General features: G+C 39.1%; 1 protein-coding gene across 5 annotated transcripts in view; it reads right to left on the reverse strand.

Moving 5' to 3' along the window:
• Positions 1 to 196: 196 nt before the first annotated feature.
• NCF4 (neutrophil cytosolic factor 4) overlaps positions 197 to 20,852 on the reverse strand; it is a 54,322-nt gene continuing 33,666 nt past the window's right edge. For 4 of the 5 annotated variants that reach the window (XM_033056949.2, XM_033056948.2, XM_033056950.2 and 1 more), the window contains 11 exons: positions 18,760 to 18,867; positions 10,837 to 10,923; positions 8,850 to 8,934; positions 7,534 to 7,687; positions 7,143 to 7,213; positions 5,703 to 5,830; positions 4,664 to 4,721; positions 2,997 to 3,095; positions 2,131 to 2,261; positions 1,972 to 2,037; positions 197 to 1,183 (listed from right to left, as the gene is read on the reverse strand). In XM_033056949.2, the coding sequence (XP_032912840.1) occupies positions 964 to 1,183; positions 1,972 to 2,037; positions 2,131 to 2,261; positions 2,997 to 3,095; positions 4,664 to 4,721; positions 5,703 to 5,830; positions 7,143 to 7,213; positions 7,534 to 7,687; positions 8,850 to 8,934; positions 10,837 to 10,868 (1,044 nt within the window). In that variant the 5' untranslated portion in view covers positions 10,869 to 10,923; positions 18,760 to 18,867 and the 3' untranslated portion in view covers positions 197 to 963. Of the gene's footprint in view, positions 1,184 to 1,971; positions 2,038 to 2,130; positions 2,262 to 2,996; positions 3,096 to 4,663; positions 4,722 to 5,702; positions 5,831 to 7,142; positions 7,214 to 7,533; positions 7,688 to 8,849; positions 8,935 to 10,836; positions 10,924 to 18,759; positions 18,868 to 19,176; positions 19,232 to 20,852 lie in introns of those variants that run through there. The other variant, XM_033056947.1, reaches the window with a different exon arrangement.

The following is a 20,852-nucleotide window of genomic DNA, read 5'->3' on the forward strand; positions in this document are numbered from 1 at the left end:
TTTCAAACTTACAATGCATTTTCTTAGGTATCACAACATGTAATATCACTAACACAATCATTGCTATGACTTCATCTCCATTCTCAACTGCATTGCTACAATGCCTCTGAAGCAGAAAGTTACATTTTGTAATATCTTAGCAAAACAATATCAACAAGTCCCCCTCTCCCCCCAAAAAAACACTTTAAAATAAAAATTGATGAACTAATATTTAACTTTATTTGTTGAAGAATCTGATACAGTAATTTCTTGTTAGTTCAGCTTTGAAATGCAGTGTCAGAAAGCAGAAGATAGAAATTGCTGTTTGAGTAGATATCCCACACATTTTCCCAGAACGTGAAAATAAGTAGACTGTACAGTTATAAAAAGGTCTGTAAGGAGCACCACAGATATACTAGGTTTGATTCACAGAATTCAATATTTTCCACCAGTCAGTGGAAAAGAAGAAAGCTAAGATGGGCTGCAATTTCTTCACTGAAATCCAAAAAAAGTTTTCTTGATGCTCCTAGGACAAATTCTGAACATCCAGTCAGATTCCAACATGAGAGAAATAATTACATACTGGCACACAAACCTTCAGATCAGCAAATGAAGAGAAATTTATGGGAGTCTAGAAAAAAAAGAAAATCTTATGAAGATATTCTGAACAAGTAATTAGCCTTGGGAGTGAAAGCAGAGACTAGAGCAGGTCTGGGGGCTCAGGAGACCTCTATAGCAGGCTGACACTGACTTGCTTTGTGAACATGGCCCATGATTTTATTTCTCTATTCCTCACCTTCTCTGGTCTCTATGTAGATGTCTCTATTGCAGGTGAGTGCTGAAAAGCTGAAGAAGTTAACTAAGTTCAGATTTTACACCAAAAGATAATTATTAGTAAAAATTACTAATTTCAAGGACCCTTCAAAGACACATTGAAGGAAATTGCCTGCAGAGAGGGATATCTGTATAGCACTTATATTGCTCCTACTGTTTTTCAGTAGCATCTGTTCCTGGACTAGTGTTGTAGACACCCAAGTCATCTTTGTGAGTGATGTGCAACTTCCAAGGGAAAAAGTGCTTCTCAGAGGGACTTCTTCTGCTCTGAGACACCATGAGTTCAACATCCTGATCGGAGAGCAAGCGGATCAGATCACCATCAGGGTCCCGGTAATTCAAAACAATGTCATCTTGGTTAAACTCCTGCCTGGGAGAAAAGAAATTGATTGATCCCCAGGAATCAAAGAACTGGGAGGTGCTACATGATGAACAATATAAATAATGATGACAATCTAAATAATTTTTATAAAAGCCAAACAAAGCCTCGGGCATCTTGGCTTTCTTGATACAGCTAGTACTAGAAATCATATAACCACATTCTTGTTGTGTTGTGTTTAAGGTAAGAAATATATCAGAACCAAGAACCATTTCCAGTAACACCATATAAATGGTACAATTAATCTGTGTGTTTGATAGAATTACCATGCAAAACAGCTGATTGTTGTTACTACCCACTTTTGCCTACTTGTTTTTGCTCTTTCTGAGGAGTTCAAGAATATTAGAACAGGTGTTCTATTACCAATATTTACTAATATTTAATGTTCTAAATTGCTGATATTCAACACCAGATTAATCTAGTTTAACACTAGTTTAAAAGTGTTAGAAGGCCATGTTCTACATCCTGAAGAAATGTACTAGCCAAAAGATGCTTTTATGGGGGTATGGCTCTTAGCTTAGTACAAGAAACGGGAATTTCTACCCATCACAACTGAGTCAGAAGTGCTGTCATTCCTTATTCATTGGCAATCCCAAGAAGGACTAGTGTCTACACAGATGGCCCCGGGCCAAGTCAAAGTGCAACTTCTTCAAGACACTTGAAAACTATTTCATACACAAAATACGGTGATGACCAAGTAGAATGAGGGAAATCTCCAGCTGGAATGAAGTTGACGAATGTTTAAGTATCAAATATACAACCAAGTGCTTGCATTGTACCTCATCAATTCCATTAGGTCTTTGAATGATGGAATGCTGCTCAGATCCTCTTCCACTGAGATATCCCTGTATTTAGAGCACATCTAATCATTAGATGTTGTGACAAGAGAATTGTTGGTGTTTCTTCAGCAGTAAAGTGGAAAACTATTTTGCTACTACCTGATAGTGCTCATGGTCTCATCATAGTAATAACAGCGAACTTTATTAACTGTGTCTTCCTGCTGTGGTAAATCTTTTATGATCTTCACAAAAGCACATGGGAAAATTCCAGTGGCACCATCAGCAGTTCCCTGGAATGATAGGAGATGTTAGAATCAAGAAAACCATGCCATTTTGGCCACATGCAATAGGTTCTGGAATTAATTTACATAGAAACAACAGTAAGAATTTTTCCACTATAATCAAGAAAATAAACTCTATGGAAGTGACCTGATGGCATCCCTACAAAAATATTATACAATTACATAGTCAAATACCAGGCAGGGGAGTGAAACAGTGTGTAAAAAATTAAAGTCAGATGGTTAGCAGGGAAGGCTGTGGTGTTTGAGCAAGCAGAGATACCATATCAGCAAACACACAGTATGTTCCCCTCATCCTTTTTTCAGAACACTGCTGCATTACCCAAGTTCTCTCTAATCAGGCTGACGTGTGTTGTGGTATGAAGCATGAAGCATACATCAACTCACCCTAAGGCAAGAAAACCATTAATCGCTGAAATGGAGTTTCCATCTCCTTTCTGTGGCCTTTCTGTGTTCTAATCACTTCCAAAGAATTTAAAAACATTCCAGCAGAAGCAAACTCAAATAAAAACTGAAGTCTGGAGGGCAGAAAATTTGTAAGCTAAAAACCATCAAGGAACCAAACAATTACCAATTTGGAATCTAGGATTTATTCTTGACAGTAAAACCTGACTACGATACAGTTTCTGCTGAGAGGAAGAGGCAGGTCACAAGGATCAGGAGAGCCCTTTCTACTCCTGTATTTCAAGGTATGCTAATAATCCAGTGCTGCTATTGCAGTCTTACCTCCAACCAGTCTTTGTTTACTTTGCTGAGGAGATAGATCAAATCTCCCTTCTTGAAGCTGAGTTCCAGTTTATTGGTTCCAGGAAAATCAAACAGTGCCTGTGGAAAGTAATAACCTCGAAACCAATTCACAGAATTACAGAAGCAAATCTTTCTGTTGTGTTCTTGAAGAGAAAGCATAAAGCAGCAAGGCAGTGTGCACTTTGTCATCGTATATGTATTTCTGGGATAAGGTCACATATATTTGACCGTAGTCTGCAGTTCTCACAATCTCTTCTCCTATTCAGCACACACAAGATTGCTTTGAAGAAGCAGTGAAAGCACTAGGATAAACATGGCCCTGAGAGAGCTACATACAGAGATTCTTAAAGTGGCAGAACACTGAACACTAGAGAAATAAATATACATCATTTGAAAGCATTAAGAGCAAGTAAGACAGCAAAGCTGAAGCCAACTGACAGCTTGAAATCCTGAGATTTGAATAAATATAGTATTTCTCTTTGCAGCTTTACAGCTTTTAGATTTGCTCCAAAATATCACAAAGAGCCTTTAAAAATGCAGAAATGTTGTGCCTATTGCTTTTACATCTAATTTTCAGGTCCGTATGCTGAACTGGGAGATTTGGGAAGGCCTGGGAAATAGAGGTGCTTTTAAAATGGAACTTAGATGCCCTCTTCAGGGATTAAAAAAAAAAAAAAATGGGGACAAATACATGCTACCACCCTAACAAAAAGTTGGATAGTTGAAGTGGCTGAGTTATGGAAAATGAACATCTCCCTTATTGTACTTAGAGAACATGGTACCCATTTAAATGGTCTAGGAGGAGCAAAAACAAAAAGATGTTCTTTAGTCTGTGATGCAATGGTTCTTTTGGTCTCGTTAATGCCAAGAGTTCTCTTAATTAAAAAAAAACAAAAAACAAACAAAACACTGGCTACTGTTGTGCTAGTGGTTCATATGTCTGCTCAATAGCTCTTTCAAAGGCCTTTTTTCATCTATTGAAAAGTTCTGGTAGGTATATTCAATATTAATAAATTAATAGATTAAACTCAAGAGATGTGACTGTTCCAAGACCTGTCATTCTCTGTGTAAAGAACAAAACCAACAAATCTCAAAGCAGATGTATGGGAGTTTTAATCTTATATGGCAAAGTCACATGTTTCAGGAAGCAAGACCCTGCTCAGAGAAATACTGGTTGCAAAGCAGTCTCGTGCTTAAAAATGAGAAAATATGCCACAAAAGACAAGAGTATGGGCATTTTTCAGTAGAACATTCATGTTACAGAAAATACTAAGATGTCTCACCTGCAAAGTTTTTAAACATATGCTGAAGTCAATGAAGCCAAAGCTTATGCCTGTTTTAGATTTAACTTATTGCTAGCACTAGGCAAATGTGGACAATTTGGCAGTGAACTGTACGTGTCTCAGTTTTGAATCTCCTGTCATTCTGACTTCACCAAGGACCTTCTTATTACTCAAGTGATGAGGAACAGAACACCTCTTTCCATCCTTTGTTTCATTCCCTGTTGTTAAAATCAATTGTTTTTCTCTGTTGATTTCACTTTCTTCCCCGACGCTCTAATTGAAAAAGGCAACTTGATGGATGAGGTAGCGAAGTAAAACAGAGTTTAATCTCCTGTCCTGTGACAGGTTGTGCAGAGTACTCACCTCAGCCCGCGGAGCTGCGGTGCGGTCAAAAGTAGGCACTGGATCTGAAATGCTCTTACTGCAAAGAAATGAGACAACAGCGGGGGAAACATCCCTCTAAGTCATTAAAAATCCTACAGTCAGTAGTGCAGTGTCTGTGTTTTTACTATTTAAGGGACATACAAGCCATAGATCACTGGAGAAACTGCATTAGAATCTGTGTGCAGCACTGAAGTAAATAAATGCGGATGCAACAATACTGCCCTAGTTCTCTCAGTTTCAGTGCAGAGCAGCAGCAATCTGATGGTGTCTGCTGCTGAGAACAGATGGAATTTTCAATACAGTCAGTATGCTGGACCTCTCTTCCACAGCACTGCTCAGTCCCCCTACTTCTGCCTTCTGGGCATCATTGTTTCTAGCATTTATGGCATTTAGTTCAAACTCTGCCATCATACACACATGCAGTTTTTGCACTGTTTGAGGTAGGTGAAAAGAAAGTAAGTCCATCTTTGGGATGCTGAAAGGAGAATTAATTTATCTGAAGGGTAATGAAGGATGATGCGTATTTAGCAGTTCTCCAAAGAGGTGTCAATGCTGTTATGTAGGACAGGCCCCTGTTTAGGCAATGGACAGGAACAAATTAAGTATTCAGTTTCGTTTAGTGTCTGAACCTGATCTCACTGAATTCAGTGCCAAAACTCACATCGACTTCAGTGGTGCAGGCCTATGTCCTTAAGCTTGGCCTGTATATTCTGCATATTATAATAGAGATTACCATTAAAGAAATGTAGGCAGATAGAGCTGGACAATATTTTTAAAAAGCAAGATATACTCTCATTTTGGAATTTTCCTTCAATGCGAGTACCACATCCACTTCAGAAATCTGAGATTACTGAAAACAAGAAATCCTCTGTGTTCACTCCACCACAAAGACCCTTAGAATTAGGGATTTGTGGATTCACTTGGAAAACACAGTGGTGATCCCCATCTCTCTCTCCCCCCAAAACTGGACAGATCTCTTACATCAAGCAATGTTGAAAAAAACACATCAATCACTTACACCCGGCGTGTCCGTGGGCGAAGCCGCCTCAGTCTGTGAGGCACCTGCTCACCATCAAAGGTTGAGTGGTAGAAGAACAGCCGTACGTCCTCATCCATCAACACCCAGGCAGGGAGGCAGAGTAGGTTCTGTGCCAAGAGCAAGCAGGAAGCAGAGTGTAACAGTGGGAGAGACCAATTCTCTATTTATTTACATGTAACAAATATGCCTCTCTGACCTACAGGATCACGAAGGATATTCATTACTGCCAGAAATCTCCCTCCTCTCCCTTCTCACTCAGCAGGACACAGCTGAACAGCTGACAGTCTCTCCTCTTTACTCCTGGAGTTGGCCAATGTATTGCTTCGCTCTTTTTGTACCTGATTTACTGCAGGAGTAAATTGCTTTTTGTGTTTCTCTCCAGAACATGAATAACTGTGGAAAGAAGGCAATCTTAAGTAGTGGGAGTTTTGGCCAGTGCTTCAGCCTTTTACTGATTTGAAGTTCAGGTCTTCAGTTAACCTGTACACAAAGGATATCTCTCCTTGATGTATGCTGCATCTTCACTGTAATTCAGGTACTCTCAGAAGTCCACCTGTCCTGATTCTGGGTGTGAGAAAGTTCCATTTCTTAGCAGCTGGTACAGTTCTGTGTGTTGGATTTAGCATGAGAATAATGTTGATAACTAACTAGTGGCTTACTTAGTCTAAGCCAAGGGCTTTTCTATTTCCCAAATCCTGCCAGTGAGGAGCTGCAGAAGAACTCAGGAGGGAGCATGGCCAGGACAGCTGGTCCAAACTAGCCAAAGGGATATTCCATGCCATAGGACATCATGCCCAGCATGTAACTGAAGGGAGTTGCCCAGGAACCACTGATCACTGCTCAGTGGACTGGCTGGGCATCAGTCAGCAGATGGTGAGCAATTGTATTGTGCATCATTTGTTTGTTCTCTTTAGTTTTATTTCTCTCTTTTTTGTTACCTCTTTTCTAATTACAATTATTTATTAGTATTATATTTTACTTTATTTCAATTATTAAACTGTTCCTATCTCATTCCATGGGTTTTATAATTTCGCAATTGTCCTCCCGATTCTGTGGCACTTAGATGGTGGGTGGGGTTAAAGCACAACCCACACACCCACTCCTAATCCCTTGGACGAACACACCTGGAGATTGCCCATTTCCTCATACATCTTCGGGGGTTCTGGTAAGGATATCTATTGTATATGAAGACAGAGAGTGAGCCTTTGTGAACGGCACACTCCAGCAGATCCTACAGTCTGAACAATGTGGGGAAGAGGACTCCCGGTTTTGCCACAGTGTGGGCACTGTGTGTTCAGGAAAGCAATACAGAGAGAAGCAGATACTTAAAACTCTAATAGTACTTTCTGTCTTAGCTGATTTCAATGCCTAAGTATCTGCAGTGATCAGTCCATTCTTTAGTTTAAAATGAAGTTTTACCTTTATGTAGACATTTAGGATAGGAATCCTGTTCTCAGCAATTTCCCTTTTGGCACCAACAAAAACTTTTCCTGGAAAATATAAAACCTGTGACAATTATTGAAGGGGAAAAAAAACAAAAAAAAAACCAAAAAAAAAGGCTGTCAGAGAAATGAAGCAATCGGGAGGAAGTAGATACTCAAAAAATTTACATTTTTTTCTAATGGATTTTAGGTTTCTAGATGAACTTTACCACAAGTGATGGGACTGTCAATGGAACATGACTTCTCTGGCATCCACTGCCAGGAGTTAGTTCCTTCTCACAACTGCTTCGCTCACTGCATTCCTCTTTAGGACAGCCTGGAGCTGAGAAAGCTGCTAATTGTGCAAAGGTTTGGTACTGACAGCTTACCTGGCAGTACAGGGAGGGTGCAGGTAAATGGGCTGTTACTGCTCTCTGGCCCATATCTCTCCTCCAGTTTGGTGTGAAGGGCATAGAACTCACGATAGCGCCGGAAAATCAGGTACCTGCCACCCCCTTTAAGCTTTACTTCAATGACAAACATCTGAAACAGAGAATAGGGATTCAGGCTGATGTTCATGCTTATAAATACTCACCAAATGAATGTGAGGAATAAAATAGGAACATCAGATCAGTGCTCCATTAGTGGGAATATTCTCTTAGGAGCAGAGAGGAAAGCAAGCCTTCAGTTAAGCATCTGCAAATTCAGGAGCTAGGAAATAACAAGGTAGCACCAGTGTGGTATTTGTGTGGGTTCAGCTTATATATGAAGCATGTCCCTGTGGATGCTTTATATTATATAATCTTAAAGGGAAACATGAAATAACTAGATTCAAATTTATGCTTACACACTTTCCCTCAGTAACAAACAAAATACATTAGGTAGACAAATACAAATATATTACAATAAGATGCCTTGGACATCTAAATCTAGAGATAGACAGACATCTAAATGAATTGATTTTCAGAATTGAAGGTATTCATACTTCTTTTGACTTTAATGTACACAATTGCAGAAATTATGGTCTGACCTCCTTCAACCACTATTTTATTTATCCCTTGACAAAATTTCTTTGCTCTAAAGGAACCCAAAATTTCCATTCACTGACCTCTGAGTCACATTGCATCCATATCCTTCAGCAAATATAAAGATAGTGCAACCAAACATCACTCCATTCCAAAGTAAAACCTGGATACTCCAGTGGGAAGGCTTCTAAGAGCGATGTCTCCAGCAGAAGTCAGACTGAGCTGGTCATATTCAAACCTTCAGAAAATCTTAGTGTCTTTCCCTACTATTCCCTTCCTGTGTGGTCTTTCTTGTCTTAATATGCTACGTGCTGTGAAGATGGGATCACCCTAACTTGCCAGTACCATGGAATAATGAAGCAAGATTCTGCCTTTCTATCCTCTGAAATACTTTCCCACTATCTTCAACAGTACAGCACTCCAACAGGAAACAAATCAGATATTAGGGAAGAATTATGATGTTAGAAGATATCTCCCACATTTCACTCAGAAAATATGTTTTTAGACTGGATCTGGGATAACTATACTCCATTCCAGAAAAATACAGCACTGAGAAGTCTTCCATGTGGAACTGCTCATGCCATAAAACAATTACACCAGATTAACTGCATCTTGCTTCCCACAACCAAGCCAGTCACAGGTGAAGGCATATAGAGACAAGGATAAATCTTCCTTCTTACGTAGTAATTAGTAAAGCCTTTCTTCTCTTCAATATCTGCAATATTAGCTGAAACAGGTACGTCATCTGGAAGCTGGTCAAAATCACTGTGAAGCAAGAACAGAAGATTTAGGTTATTCATACTGCTAATAGCCTTTGAGCCACACAGAGCAAAGATGGGCAATATCACGTTTTCTAGTACCAAAATCAAGACATTAGAAACTCATGGTGTCATTCTCTTCCTCTGGAGGTCTGATCTTGAGATGACAAGTTTCAATAAGTTCAGCACAAGTCAATGACCACTGTGAAGATTCATCATGCCTGAAAAATACCCCTCTCATTCCGAGGCTTGCTCGAGGAACAGGACTACAAAACAAACGCTTGAACTGCTAAGCTTTTCCTGAGAAATGTGATCAGCTGTGGATGCATTCTTAATCCTTCCTTAATCTAGGAGATTTACAGTAAGAACTCTGCATCAGTAGATCTTATCCTAAGGAGATCATTATATGTCATTATTTATGCTGCTATTATTACTGCATTACTGTAGGGAATAGGAAACAGTTCTGAGAAAAGAGCTTGTTGTGCAAGCTGCTGTAGAAACTGACAGCACAAAGTTAAATCCTAAAAACTTTATACTCCATGCCTGATGTGTAAAATGTACCATATACATATGAGAAAATAAACAATAGGATAAGCACAAACAGAAAAAAACCAAACAAACAAAAAGCATAGTATTGTTCTATATCAAAATTAGTGGTGCCTACACCAGCTGTCAAAATGTTGTCAAGTTTTCTTGTAAACATCACAATAAAGCAAACCCTTAATGAGGCTTGGAAAAAAAAGAGTGGGCTATCAAATATTTGGAGAGAAACCTCCCAGTCACAACAGGTAAGATTCATCACAGAATCACAGAATATCTGGAGTTGTAAGGGACCAATAAAGATCATCCAGTCCAACCCTTAAATGAATGGCCCACATAGGGATCAAACCTACGACCTTGGTATTTATCTCCCAGTCACACCAGATAACCTGAAGCAAGCACAAAGATACTTGTTTGAAAATGTCAAAAGTGTGTGAAGGAATACATGGTAGTAGGCAAGGTTAGAATAAGCTTTGCAGATCCTAGAAAGGACTGGATTTGAAGTGAGAAGGAAGGATCCCTGCAGGAATACTTAATGAGCAGCCATATGACCACACAGTCATAGTCCCTGCCTGTACTGTCAACTCAACAAAAAAAACATGGATTGGCAGGTGCTTTTCCCTCTGTGAGCTTCTCCTTTGTGCAACAGCTTTGACAAGCAGCAGACATTCATCTTTGCTTCAATCTTATAACTCAGTCTTGTTAGACGGGCATTTATATAAACACCTGAGTAAAAAGCATCTAGAATGAGGAAAAAAAGATAACAAATGAGATAGAGAGAGACTTTTAAAAGATCATCTAAGAAATGCCAAGCTGACAGAATGTGAAACGTTCTGATAATACCAAAAGAAAGTTGTAGTTGTCTCAGTTTATTCTGCTAGGAGAATATCCCAAGCAGGGATTTCCAGCAGGTGTAGCCCGTTTGAAATGCTGAAGCAATGATGCAACACCCTGCAATACAGCAGGCAGTTTGCTGTATGAGGAGAATGCCGTGAATCAGCACCGCCCACAATACTGTAAATACTACCCCTTACTGTGAAAAGGGATGTGGTTATGGAGACCAGGAGATATAATTAGTCATATCACAAATACTCATATCATCAACTCCAGTAAAAAGGAAACTGTTTTGCAGCTGTAAAGAGGGCAATGGCCCACTATGCTCTAGTTGGTGAATATTCCCCACAAAAAGAAGAAAGTCCACTCCAGCATAAGAAATGGTCTGCTTGACCACAAGCAGCCTAAAAGTGTGGAAGACACCATAACAAGAAGCCTTTTAGAATCATCAAAGATGCTTGCATCCAAATTAACCAAACATCACAGGAGTTACATGGGGCTTGTGCAGAGGCAGGAGCAGGGAGAGAAACATTACCTCTTTTCTCGCAGTTGGCGGGGAAGAGACATGGTTCTTCTTAAATCCAGATGACTAAGATCTACTCCTCTGCTTCTTGGGCAGTTCCTGGTTTAATAGGATGAACACAGAGTCAAAGTAATTCTCCCTGCATGAAACAAGACTCCTTTGCAAGGCCTCAGAGACCTTTTTTTAATGTTTCAGTGTCAGACGATTTGTGCTGTACCTCCCCACCCCCACAGGTTTGAGGAAGTACCAAGGGGAAAACGGCAATAAAGAGAGACTGTTCTGTGATGTCTGTCATGTCTCAAAACTGCCACAATTGAGAAACTGAAAGCCCAAGAAAAAGCAGAAACTATGAGCCAGATATTCCATTGCCCACCGTCCACCGAAACATTTGCCTCTGTTGAAAGTGTGAGTGGGCTCAGCAAAGTCTGTTTTGCCTCAGCCAAAATGTCCCCATATACACCTCTACACTAACATTTGTAAAATAGGATAAATACTTCTGATCCCTTTTTGAGGCTCTTGGATTCCCAAGGGTCCTCCTTTTCACAGACCAAGAGCCAGGAGGTGGAGCTAAAGAATAAATTTTAAAATGGGAGCAGAACGCATCATCAGAAAAATCAGCCTTGTCAAACACCAGGGCACTGGGCACAGGAGATGAGCTTTGAAGGATGGATCAATGAAACTAAGGCAGGGGTTCTTTAAAGGCCAGAGATCTTTTCAGCTTCATGAGCTCAAAACAACCCACATTTGCCACACACAAAGACAAGGTAACTGCTTGCCCTGGCTTGTACTCAAACTGTAGTGACAAAACATTTATAGAACACCAGTTGACAATCTTCCAAGAAAAAGATAAAAGGAAGAAAATGATAATGAGGAAACCACGATTTCTTAACAATATGGCTAAGTTGTAACACAGCTTATCTGCCTTAGTCAAAAGCTGTTATGTGCATCCTTGCCTCTCCATTTCAGTATTTGACTCTCTTCCATTTCCGTGTTCAATACGTATTTGCCTCCTTCTCCTCCTTCCGCTGCCAAGAACAAAAATTCCCCTCTGAATGGAGCAAAAATCAACTAGCATCCTTCAAAATAAAATTCTATTTGCAACTGCAATCATCAGCCTTGAGAGTAACTGCATTGCATTGCATTTTAATGAAGTAAATCCTTCACCCATCTCCTTTCCACGGATAACTCTGGGCACCATGATAGAATTTGAGAGGGGATACAGTGTCTCTTGATCAGAAGGGACCAGGAGAACAAAATTCTCAGCTGTATTTTCTGAGATCTGCTACTCTGCTACATATCATAGCTTTGACAAGAAAATAATTGGAAGGGTATCCTAATTTTATCAAATGTCCTGAAAGATACTCTAGATACAATGCAAGTACACCTTTTAATAGACAGAGGATATGACACAATGCAAAAATACATATTCACTGTTTATCAGGGGACGTGGTTTTTTGAAAAAAAAGTCAACAGAAACTCTCAGACAAATTGTCTATGAAAATGCTTTGCTGTAAGATGAGTAAAACAAACTGAAAGCAGCTCAATTCCACTCTCTACTAAAGATTACAGCTAGTAATAATACTAACCTGACAGAATAATGCTAAACATACTAAGAATGCTTATGATTCTGCAGTATTTTCTTGTTCTGAACTCAATCAGAAAAAAGGCTTGCTTTTTTGACAAAAGGCAGATTTCTACCTCAGAAGAGTGAATAGCTGATTGGTTAGAGGGATCACCAAGGCTGTGAGACTAAGATTGGAAACACTGCTTTGCCATATTCTTCTGTGCCAAAACAGACTCACAACTACCACACGTTTTTCTTTCCATTTCTAGTCTTTTGCTACTATGGTAGAAATAACAATTTCTATTATTTGGACTGAGAAAATAGGCTGTCTCTAATCAAATGCACATCCTTTCTCTGTTCAAATTATTATTTTATGAATGAAATAAATATCCATTACAAAACTGATATCCTAATGACAGTACCTATGTCAAGAGATACGCCTGCACTAGGAAAGTGCCCAATTTCACATGGCCAGCTCTCAGTTTTGAGAAAACCCATCCATATACCATGCCTGGCATGGTCATTGTGGTGCTATGCACCAACCCAAATACATGTGCAAGAGGAAGCAGAAATTCAACCAAGAGAACAAAAATTGGTTCATCAAAGGAGACTACTAAGAGAATCCTCAGATGACTGAATCATGACCATATGCTGCCACCACTACATGCCTCCTCACAGTTCACAGTCTACTCTATTATTTTGGACATGCCTGTGGGCTGTGAAACTGTGGCCTTCTGTCCAACGCACCTGTTGTTAGAAAACACATGTACAAGGATAGCACCCTGGAAATCTGACAGTATCAGCCAGAACCAAACAACCAAAGTATGTGAGGAATTTTAATGAAAAACAGGAATGTAGAGATATATGAACCACTAATAAAAGGTAAACCAAAAAATGTAGGAGAAATACTCAGCTGAATCAAGTCTGGATGACAGCACTACATACCATATCTGCTAGGGCAGCAGCTTCTGTATCTTTTGCATGTCTCTACAGAATAATGGCTTCTCTCTAATGCACCTGACCTTTCAAAAGTGCAGTGCAGTTATGGTCCATCACAAGCCATAGAATAAATCTTTTAAGTGATAGGAGAAAGTGAACAAGAATAATATTGTTAAGAGATGTCTGATCTCATCACAGACTAATCTGCAAAGGAAATAACATTTAGCCATCACTGCAAGGAAGCTGAACATCAAATAGAAACACATACAGCAGAGTTGGCTTGCAAGATACTTTCATTCAACCTATTGTTTTCAAAGGATATGTGGAATATTTGTTTCTGTAGCATACACATCATTAGCAGTTGGATGCCTTGACTCCTGTGGTTGCTTGAGACTGAGTTGCAGCTGTAATAACACTGATTTGGGAAGTGTTTGGTGATATTTTCCTTTAATAATATTTGTACAGACCCAAGCTTTACAGAATGCTTTAATACAATATTTATTTTCAAATACAGCCATGTATAAAATAGATATTATTTTTATTATAGCGCATGAATAATTAATTACAGTTCTGTAAAATTTCTGGACAAAAATTACATTAGATAAGCTATTCATGTTTGTCCTGCAATCTTTGTAGCTCTTTTTCAGGTAGTGCTACAAAATCCTTAGGAGGCAATTGGCACAAGGATAAGTAATAAGACCATTTCTTTCCTATATCTTTCCAATATGCTTTCAGGTCAATTGAAGAAAAAGGAAAAAAAATAAACACAACAACTGAAGTTGTTCCTGAACTTGAAACTTTGGAAAAAAAAAAAACAAAAAAAAAACAACAAGGAGGGCATAAGTTAGGAGTCAGGCTAATTGGTTTTGTATTCTTCATTCGATAATGGCTCAATTCATAGTGACTGAATGTGTGGATACTCTCCCTGTCATGCATTGTGTCAGGATTATAAAAGCTACAGGGTATGGATTGATAGAATTTGGAAATGTGCTTTGAATTAAATCTGGACACAGTTTCTATGATTGCTTTTTTAGGATGAAAAGTAGCTAGTAGGTATTTGCAGGAAAAGACTCTTTTCATGCCCTGCTGATATAAATACAACAAAATAATCCATCTTGGACTGGAGAAATTTAAAGGTCAGCATCTACCACTGTTCCTGACAGTGAATTTAATGGTGTCATTTCCAGAATAAATTATTACTCGACATGGAAGAGGTTTACAGAACCAAATGTTAAAGAAAGAGCAGCATTTTTTAAAATTACATTCTTCTCAGAACAGCAAACTAAATCATATACCTGAATCTTGGCTTTTTCACCTCTACTGCTTGAGCAAAATAAGGAATAAGTATTGCAGGGAAAAAATAAAAAGCACGCCAAAAAGTGGATTTTTTCTTTTGACGTTATCAGTATTTTGGAAATATGCAACCAACAGTACCATTCTAAGGTTTGATAGCTCAAGATTCAATAGGCAGATCTCGCCAGCTTTTCTTATGCAGAGCAATATCTCAAGCAGTTTTGTGATCTTCAGTTTTGTGATCCTCCTCTCTGTGGAAAACAATCCTTCTTTTACAATAAACCTGCTTCCTTTAAAAATCTTTTGAAAATATACAGGATTTCTTCCTGATAGTATAGAATCACTTAGATTGGAAGAGTTAGACAGAACTTCTTTATGAGCAATTGGGTTTTTTGTTCTTGCAGAGCTTGAACTTACATTTGATGCCCAGGACTAGACTAAGTGAGAAAAACGGAAGCTCAGAAACAGCAAGAGAACATTTCTTCAGCCAGATGACATATCACTTCCTGGATACAAGAGGCAAATAAGGAAGAAATAGGGCAGAGCTTGTCACTACTATTGAGCATGACAGATGTGGGCTGGAGGTGGAGCCCTGTGCTCCAGTCAACTTCACCAATGTCAAAATCTGATAACTGCCCATTGCAGACTAAGAAGCAGGAAAGTTCCATTCAAGCCCTCCTGGAAGAGCTATGCCTACAGCCATCCCTCCAGAACTTAAAAACCTAGTTTGAGTACACAGCAGCACCTCTGTGGCAGGAGGGGTTTTGTGTTTTAAGTCTCCTAATCATCTTGAGAGTCAAAAATCTGGCAGAGTTATTGCTACTCAAGGCAAAGAAAATTCTGCTTCATCTATTTCACAAGTTAAAAGACCTGTTAAAATTACTCAAAAAATTTCACAGAACTTGCCCAAATGGCAAAATAGGGTTGGGATTTGCTAAAATTTGTAGTGATGCATTCAAATCAACCTACACCGTTCCTAACAGTTTAATTTCCCCATTCATTTGAAGAAATCCTGTGCCAAATTCCTTTTACTTTCTTTAGAAACTTTAGATAAGTGCCTGTAGGTAAGTGAATATTTCTGAAAAGTGAAGAGAGACAGGCACCACTGACCAGTAAATAGGATCTCAAGTGGGCCAATTCTCCCTATGAAGGTTTTATCTGTCTCCTAGGAATATACAGGAATTATGAAATGGCTATATTCCCAGTTTTGTCACCTCAGGTTTTTAAAGGCAAGGTAATAAATCTGTCCCTTACTGTGGACCTAGTTATTACTGGTACAAAGGTACCTTCTCATTTGGGACTCAGCTATATTTGGATATGCACTTTTACACTGGTATAATTGTCTTTACCCTAGGGGAGTTGTACTACTTAAGATACACTGATATAGTCAAAGAAGCACAATTTTCTGGTGCAGAAATATTCAGTCTGCTCCTTCTAGAGAGTTTGTGGCTCATTTTCTAATGGTTCATAAATTGGGACAATATTCCTTAGTAAAATCAGGGGGCAAGGGAGCTAGAGATTAGGATAGGCAGGCAAGTGGCAAATATAGAGGCAATAAATAGCAAAGTCCTGTGATTTTCAAAGTTCTGTCTATTCCTCACAGCATATACTTACAGCCTGACTCACCGACCAGCCTTTATTACCTCAACATTCATTCCTTGAAAGACAAACTTGTGGAATGAATGTACCAATTAACATTTCAACAAGCAATTCAATCCCAAATCAGCAGCTGGACTGTCCATTTCAAGTGTGGAAGGCTGGAGTTTATGTCTGCCATACCCCAATAGGCAGAAGGCTGCCTCATTATGTGAAACCGGGTCTGAACAAGAGACCTCTTAATTAACTGCCACAGCAAGTTCAACCACTGGCTTGCTGTGTGTAATTCCTTCTGCTTTATCTTTGCCATCTGTAAAACAGGGCTAAGACTTTTCACATGATGGGGAGGTGAGAAGGAAAAATGCTCAGTAGAGGTATAATTCTTGGGGAAAATCAGGTAAAAAGTGAGAAACTACAACCATTATCCCTTGCAATCCACCTGCACTCAAAATCACCTGCAAACAGAAAATATAAAAAGATTGCTCTTTTAAAATGTGCCAGTAATGCTCTGATGCCAGGCCTTAGAACAGATTTCCAAACCCTCAGAAGAGACTGTAGTGGCTAAATTATCACATATGTCAAACAGCAGTAGCCAACAAGCCTCTGCTACTACAGAAAAGGAAAGGAGATGAAGAGTAACTTTCTGCTCAGAGTGCTATTTAATTTTGGAATACATCATTGTGCTAGTGGATTGCCTCAATAATCTGAGCCTAACAAAGGTACTGGAGAACTTTGAAGTTGGGATTTCAAGAAAGCAGTATATGCTAATGGTAACAGCCTAGGAGATTCCCTGTCTTCACAGACTCTTTCTTTTTTCCTGCCTCACAGGATGGCACATCTAAGGCTATGCTGCAAAATACGTCAGCTAACTAAGCCAGCTGTAAAAACACTTTTTTTAAGCCACAGATCAATTTCCCAGCCCAGCTCACAGCACAGACATCAACATGAAGAGGAGAATGAATGGGGAGGAATACATTAAACAAGTACTGCCTGATAACTGTCTTACAAAAGCAGTCTGGTCTGACAACACAGTGAGTGTATGTGTGTACATGTACATACCCAAATAATTCATTTTGTGTCCTGACAATCCATCTCCACATGCAGATACTAATGCAGCCTCTTTCACACATATGCTTCAGGGCAATCTAACAGTGGTGTGGCAAGAATTTTATCACTTTTATGATGTATGGGAGAAGCCAAAACACACCCCCAAACCATGACCTTTGCTGTAATAGCTTTTCTGAATGAGACAGCAGCTACAGAGGTAGTATCTATAGGACACAGTTCTTGAGTAGCTGTTCCTCCCTCCTTTTCAGTGTCTTTGCCCTGATTGCCATCACTTTATTTATTTGCCACCACTTTATTCATTTTTCCAGATTACACTACAAACAACTTGTACAAGCTGCTGCACGATGTGAACGCAGTGCCATGACAGTGGGTTTCTCATCAGGAATCATAACACAGGTAGGTGGAAAAGAGGGCAGAAAACCGTATGTCAGCAGCACTTCTTCATGATCGAAAAGTGTTTTCCTTGTGAAAAGGCCGGAAGAAAACTTCAAAATAAATGAAAAGGAGGAATTGGAGGGGGAGGGGGGAGTAAAAACCAAACATGCCTGTGTCTAAGACATACAATAAAATCTATTTACTACCCAAATAATTCTTAGTCCAAACAAGGTGGTTATGACACACTCAAATATGTCTGCTGAAAAACAGTAAAGGCTAGAGGGGAATTGATGTCCTGTTCCAGTTCTTTCTGTTCCACATCTCGCCTCTTGAGTTCTGCTGAATGTGACATTTTTCCCTGGCACCTAATACACAGAACTCTGCTGCTAATTTTGTGCACAGAGTTCTCATGCTGTGTAATTTGAGGCCAGAGACTTCTCCAACAGCCTGCTAGACAGAGTGCACACCCTTCAACACTGCTTCTGCTGCAGAGAAAGGGGGATGGGACAAGGAAATGAGCCAAACAAGACACAAGAAACAAGTTTCCAAACTTGTCCAAAATGTTTAGCCAATTTTTGGCTCTTAGATTTACTAAGGATCTGTCTCCATCTGACCCTGTCCAGTTTGTCAGAAGATCCATCCAGTGGATTTGCCAGCAATTACAAAGAATCAGTCAACCTAAGAAGCACACTCTTCCCACCTTTTTCCTGTATTAGATTCTGTCCAGCTGCTCTAAAATTAAATCAGGCTTTTGGCCACAAGGGTCTTTTAATACTACCCTGATGAGGTAGTATAAAAGCTGATTTCTGCAATATTATAATCAAGGGTTTGAAAGAGAATCTGTTTTGTCTTTCTCCCCACCTTGGTTAACATCTCTGCATCTCACAGAGACAGTCTGCATTGTAATACATTCTACTTAAATGAGAATGGTCAAGTAACCTTCAAAATATGTGCTGATGTACTCAGTAGAGGATTGAACTGGATGTATTCCCATTAACTAACCAGAAAAAAAACAGTCTCCCCTCTTTGCTCCCAGTGCCTTTTAGTGGAACTATCACTTTTCACAGTATTGAATTAGATCCATTTTCAATACTACTTACTTTTTCCTTGGTCCTGATATTGCCAGAAGGAGAACACCCCACACCACTGTATTCTCTCCACTACAATTTTCTTTCTCTTGACTGTATCAAAAACAGACAGTGAGGGGACTGCAAAATAAAAAGAAAAAAAAATGATAACAGAATTATATCAATAACTTCTTCTACTGTAAACACTATGCCAGAACAAAATAATCTGCACTGCCTAAAGATTTCTTTGCATCATCCTCACTAATGCTTCTTCTCTGACAATTATTTTGACCAGCAGTATCAAGCACAAACCTAGTCTGAAAAAAAAGGAAAGGATCTCAGGCTCTGCTGTACAGTGAGTGCTATGATAATCCACAGACCCATCTGAGACTAATTTAAATCTTTCTTTAGAATTTAAGAAGAGCTGGGACATCTCCTTCTGCTGTTCACCTGCAAGAGAGCATCATGATCTTTGACATCCAGAGAACTTTCTTTGAACTTTCTCTGCAGTTCATCTCATTGTGAAAGATGTGCCTCTGTAGAGAGAACAGGGGAGGAGAAGGCTGGGAAGAGGAACACAGTCCTTTATTCTATATCTGGGAAGTCAAATAAACAAAAGATTACACATAATAGTCAGGTAACTTCATATACTGATCTACTATAACCACTAACATGCTCCACTGAAGAGAAAGAACAGAATGAGAGAAAAAATAGGGACAATGCACAGCTGACAAAAAGAGTAACATAAAAAGTAAAAATAGGGATGTGTGGAAAAAATCAAATGTAGAGGAAGAATTGGGAAGAATCTATCCTTTCTCTAGAGAAATGCAGTGCATTTCCAAACTTGACCCACATGTGTCTGGCTATCTAATTTATGAGATGTGAAGCTGACCACCCAGAAGACTGGCTATAAATTATCTCCCTTATATCTGCCAATATGATTTACGTCAGGAGATAGGAAGGGAAAACTGATAAATCTTGACCTTACCCTCTGGGGAACTGCCTGGAATATACTCTGTTGGTACCTGAAAGGCTGTAGATGCCCTGAGGTAGTAATATTCCTTGCCAAGACCTCTGCAGCATAAAAGGTAATAGATCAGAGCCTTTTTTCCACTGTCTGACAACATGGCTGCCTAGCACAACTAGAGTCTCAGATCCACAACATTTGCAATTTTGCTGACCAAGCTTTGCTCAAATCCTTGCTTTTTTTCTCTTCTTTCATAGATCTTTGTTGTTTATAGCCTTTATTTCTCTCCATATACTTCCACTTCAGTTTGCTGGGGTTTTTTTACAGTAGTGAAACAGTAGCCAGTAGGTCAAGAGTAATTATTTTTCTTGTCTAGTAACTGCTTATCAGGCTGTATCAGGAATACTGTAAGACTGTATCTGGAATACTATCACTAGTTTTGGACCCTCAAAAACAAGACAAATAGTGAGAGTCTGATAGAGCTCAACCAAGGACAAATAAGGCTGAAGCACACGGTATTCAAGGAAAAGCTGAAGTAAATTACTTTGTTTAGCTTAAAAAGGGAAAGACTGGGAGGGAGATATAATTGTTACTCCAACTAAACAAAGTGAGATTAAAGAGCAGACACAGCTAGACTCTTCTCCTAGGTGGACAATGAAAGGACAGGAGACAGAGTTGCACAAGTGAAAAAAACCTGAGCACAGATAAGAAAAAATAATTCAACATGACACTGAAACAAGGGCCTAAAAAACTATGGGATCTCTGTCACGGGAAATGTGCAAACTAGACAAGTTTAACCTCCCTTTTATATTAGGTCATCTTTGAGCTATTCACTGCATATATGACATCTGCTGGCCCTTTCTAACCTTGCTTATACTGTGTTCAGGGACCAGATGCTATCTTCAAACAACTAAAGTCTCCATCAGAGTTACTGGTCTGCCAACACAATCTGCTTGACCTAAATAAAAATCTTACAGGCATTTGGCAACCATGAACACTTCAGACAGTCTATGATACAAGTAATTTCTTGTATTTAAAAAAAAAAAAAAGGAATGAGATTAAACCCAAGTTCCCCTAAAATCAACACTTCTAAAATCATTACCTTAAATAACATCCTAATAAAATGTATTGATGCATATTCTCAAATTGGATTGACAAA

This window comes from Catharus ustulatus, chromosome 4 (assembly GCF_009819885.2).
Source record: "Catharus ustulatus isolate bCatUst1 chromosome 4, bCatUst1.pri.v2, whole genome shotgun sequence".
Taxonomy (NCBI): Eukaryota; Metazoa; Chordata; class Aves; order Passeriformes; family Turdidae; genus Catharus; species Catharus ustulatus.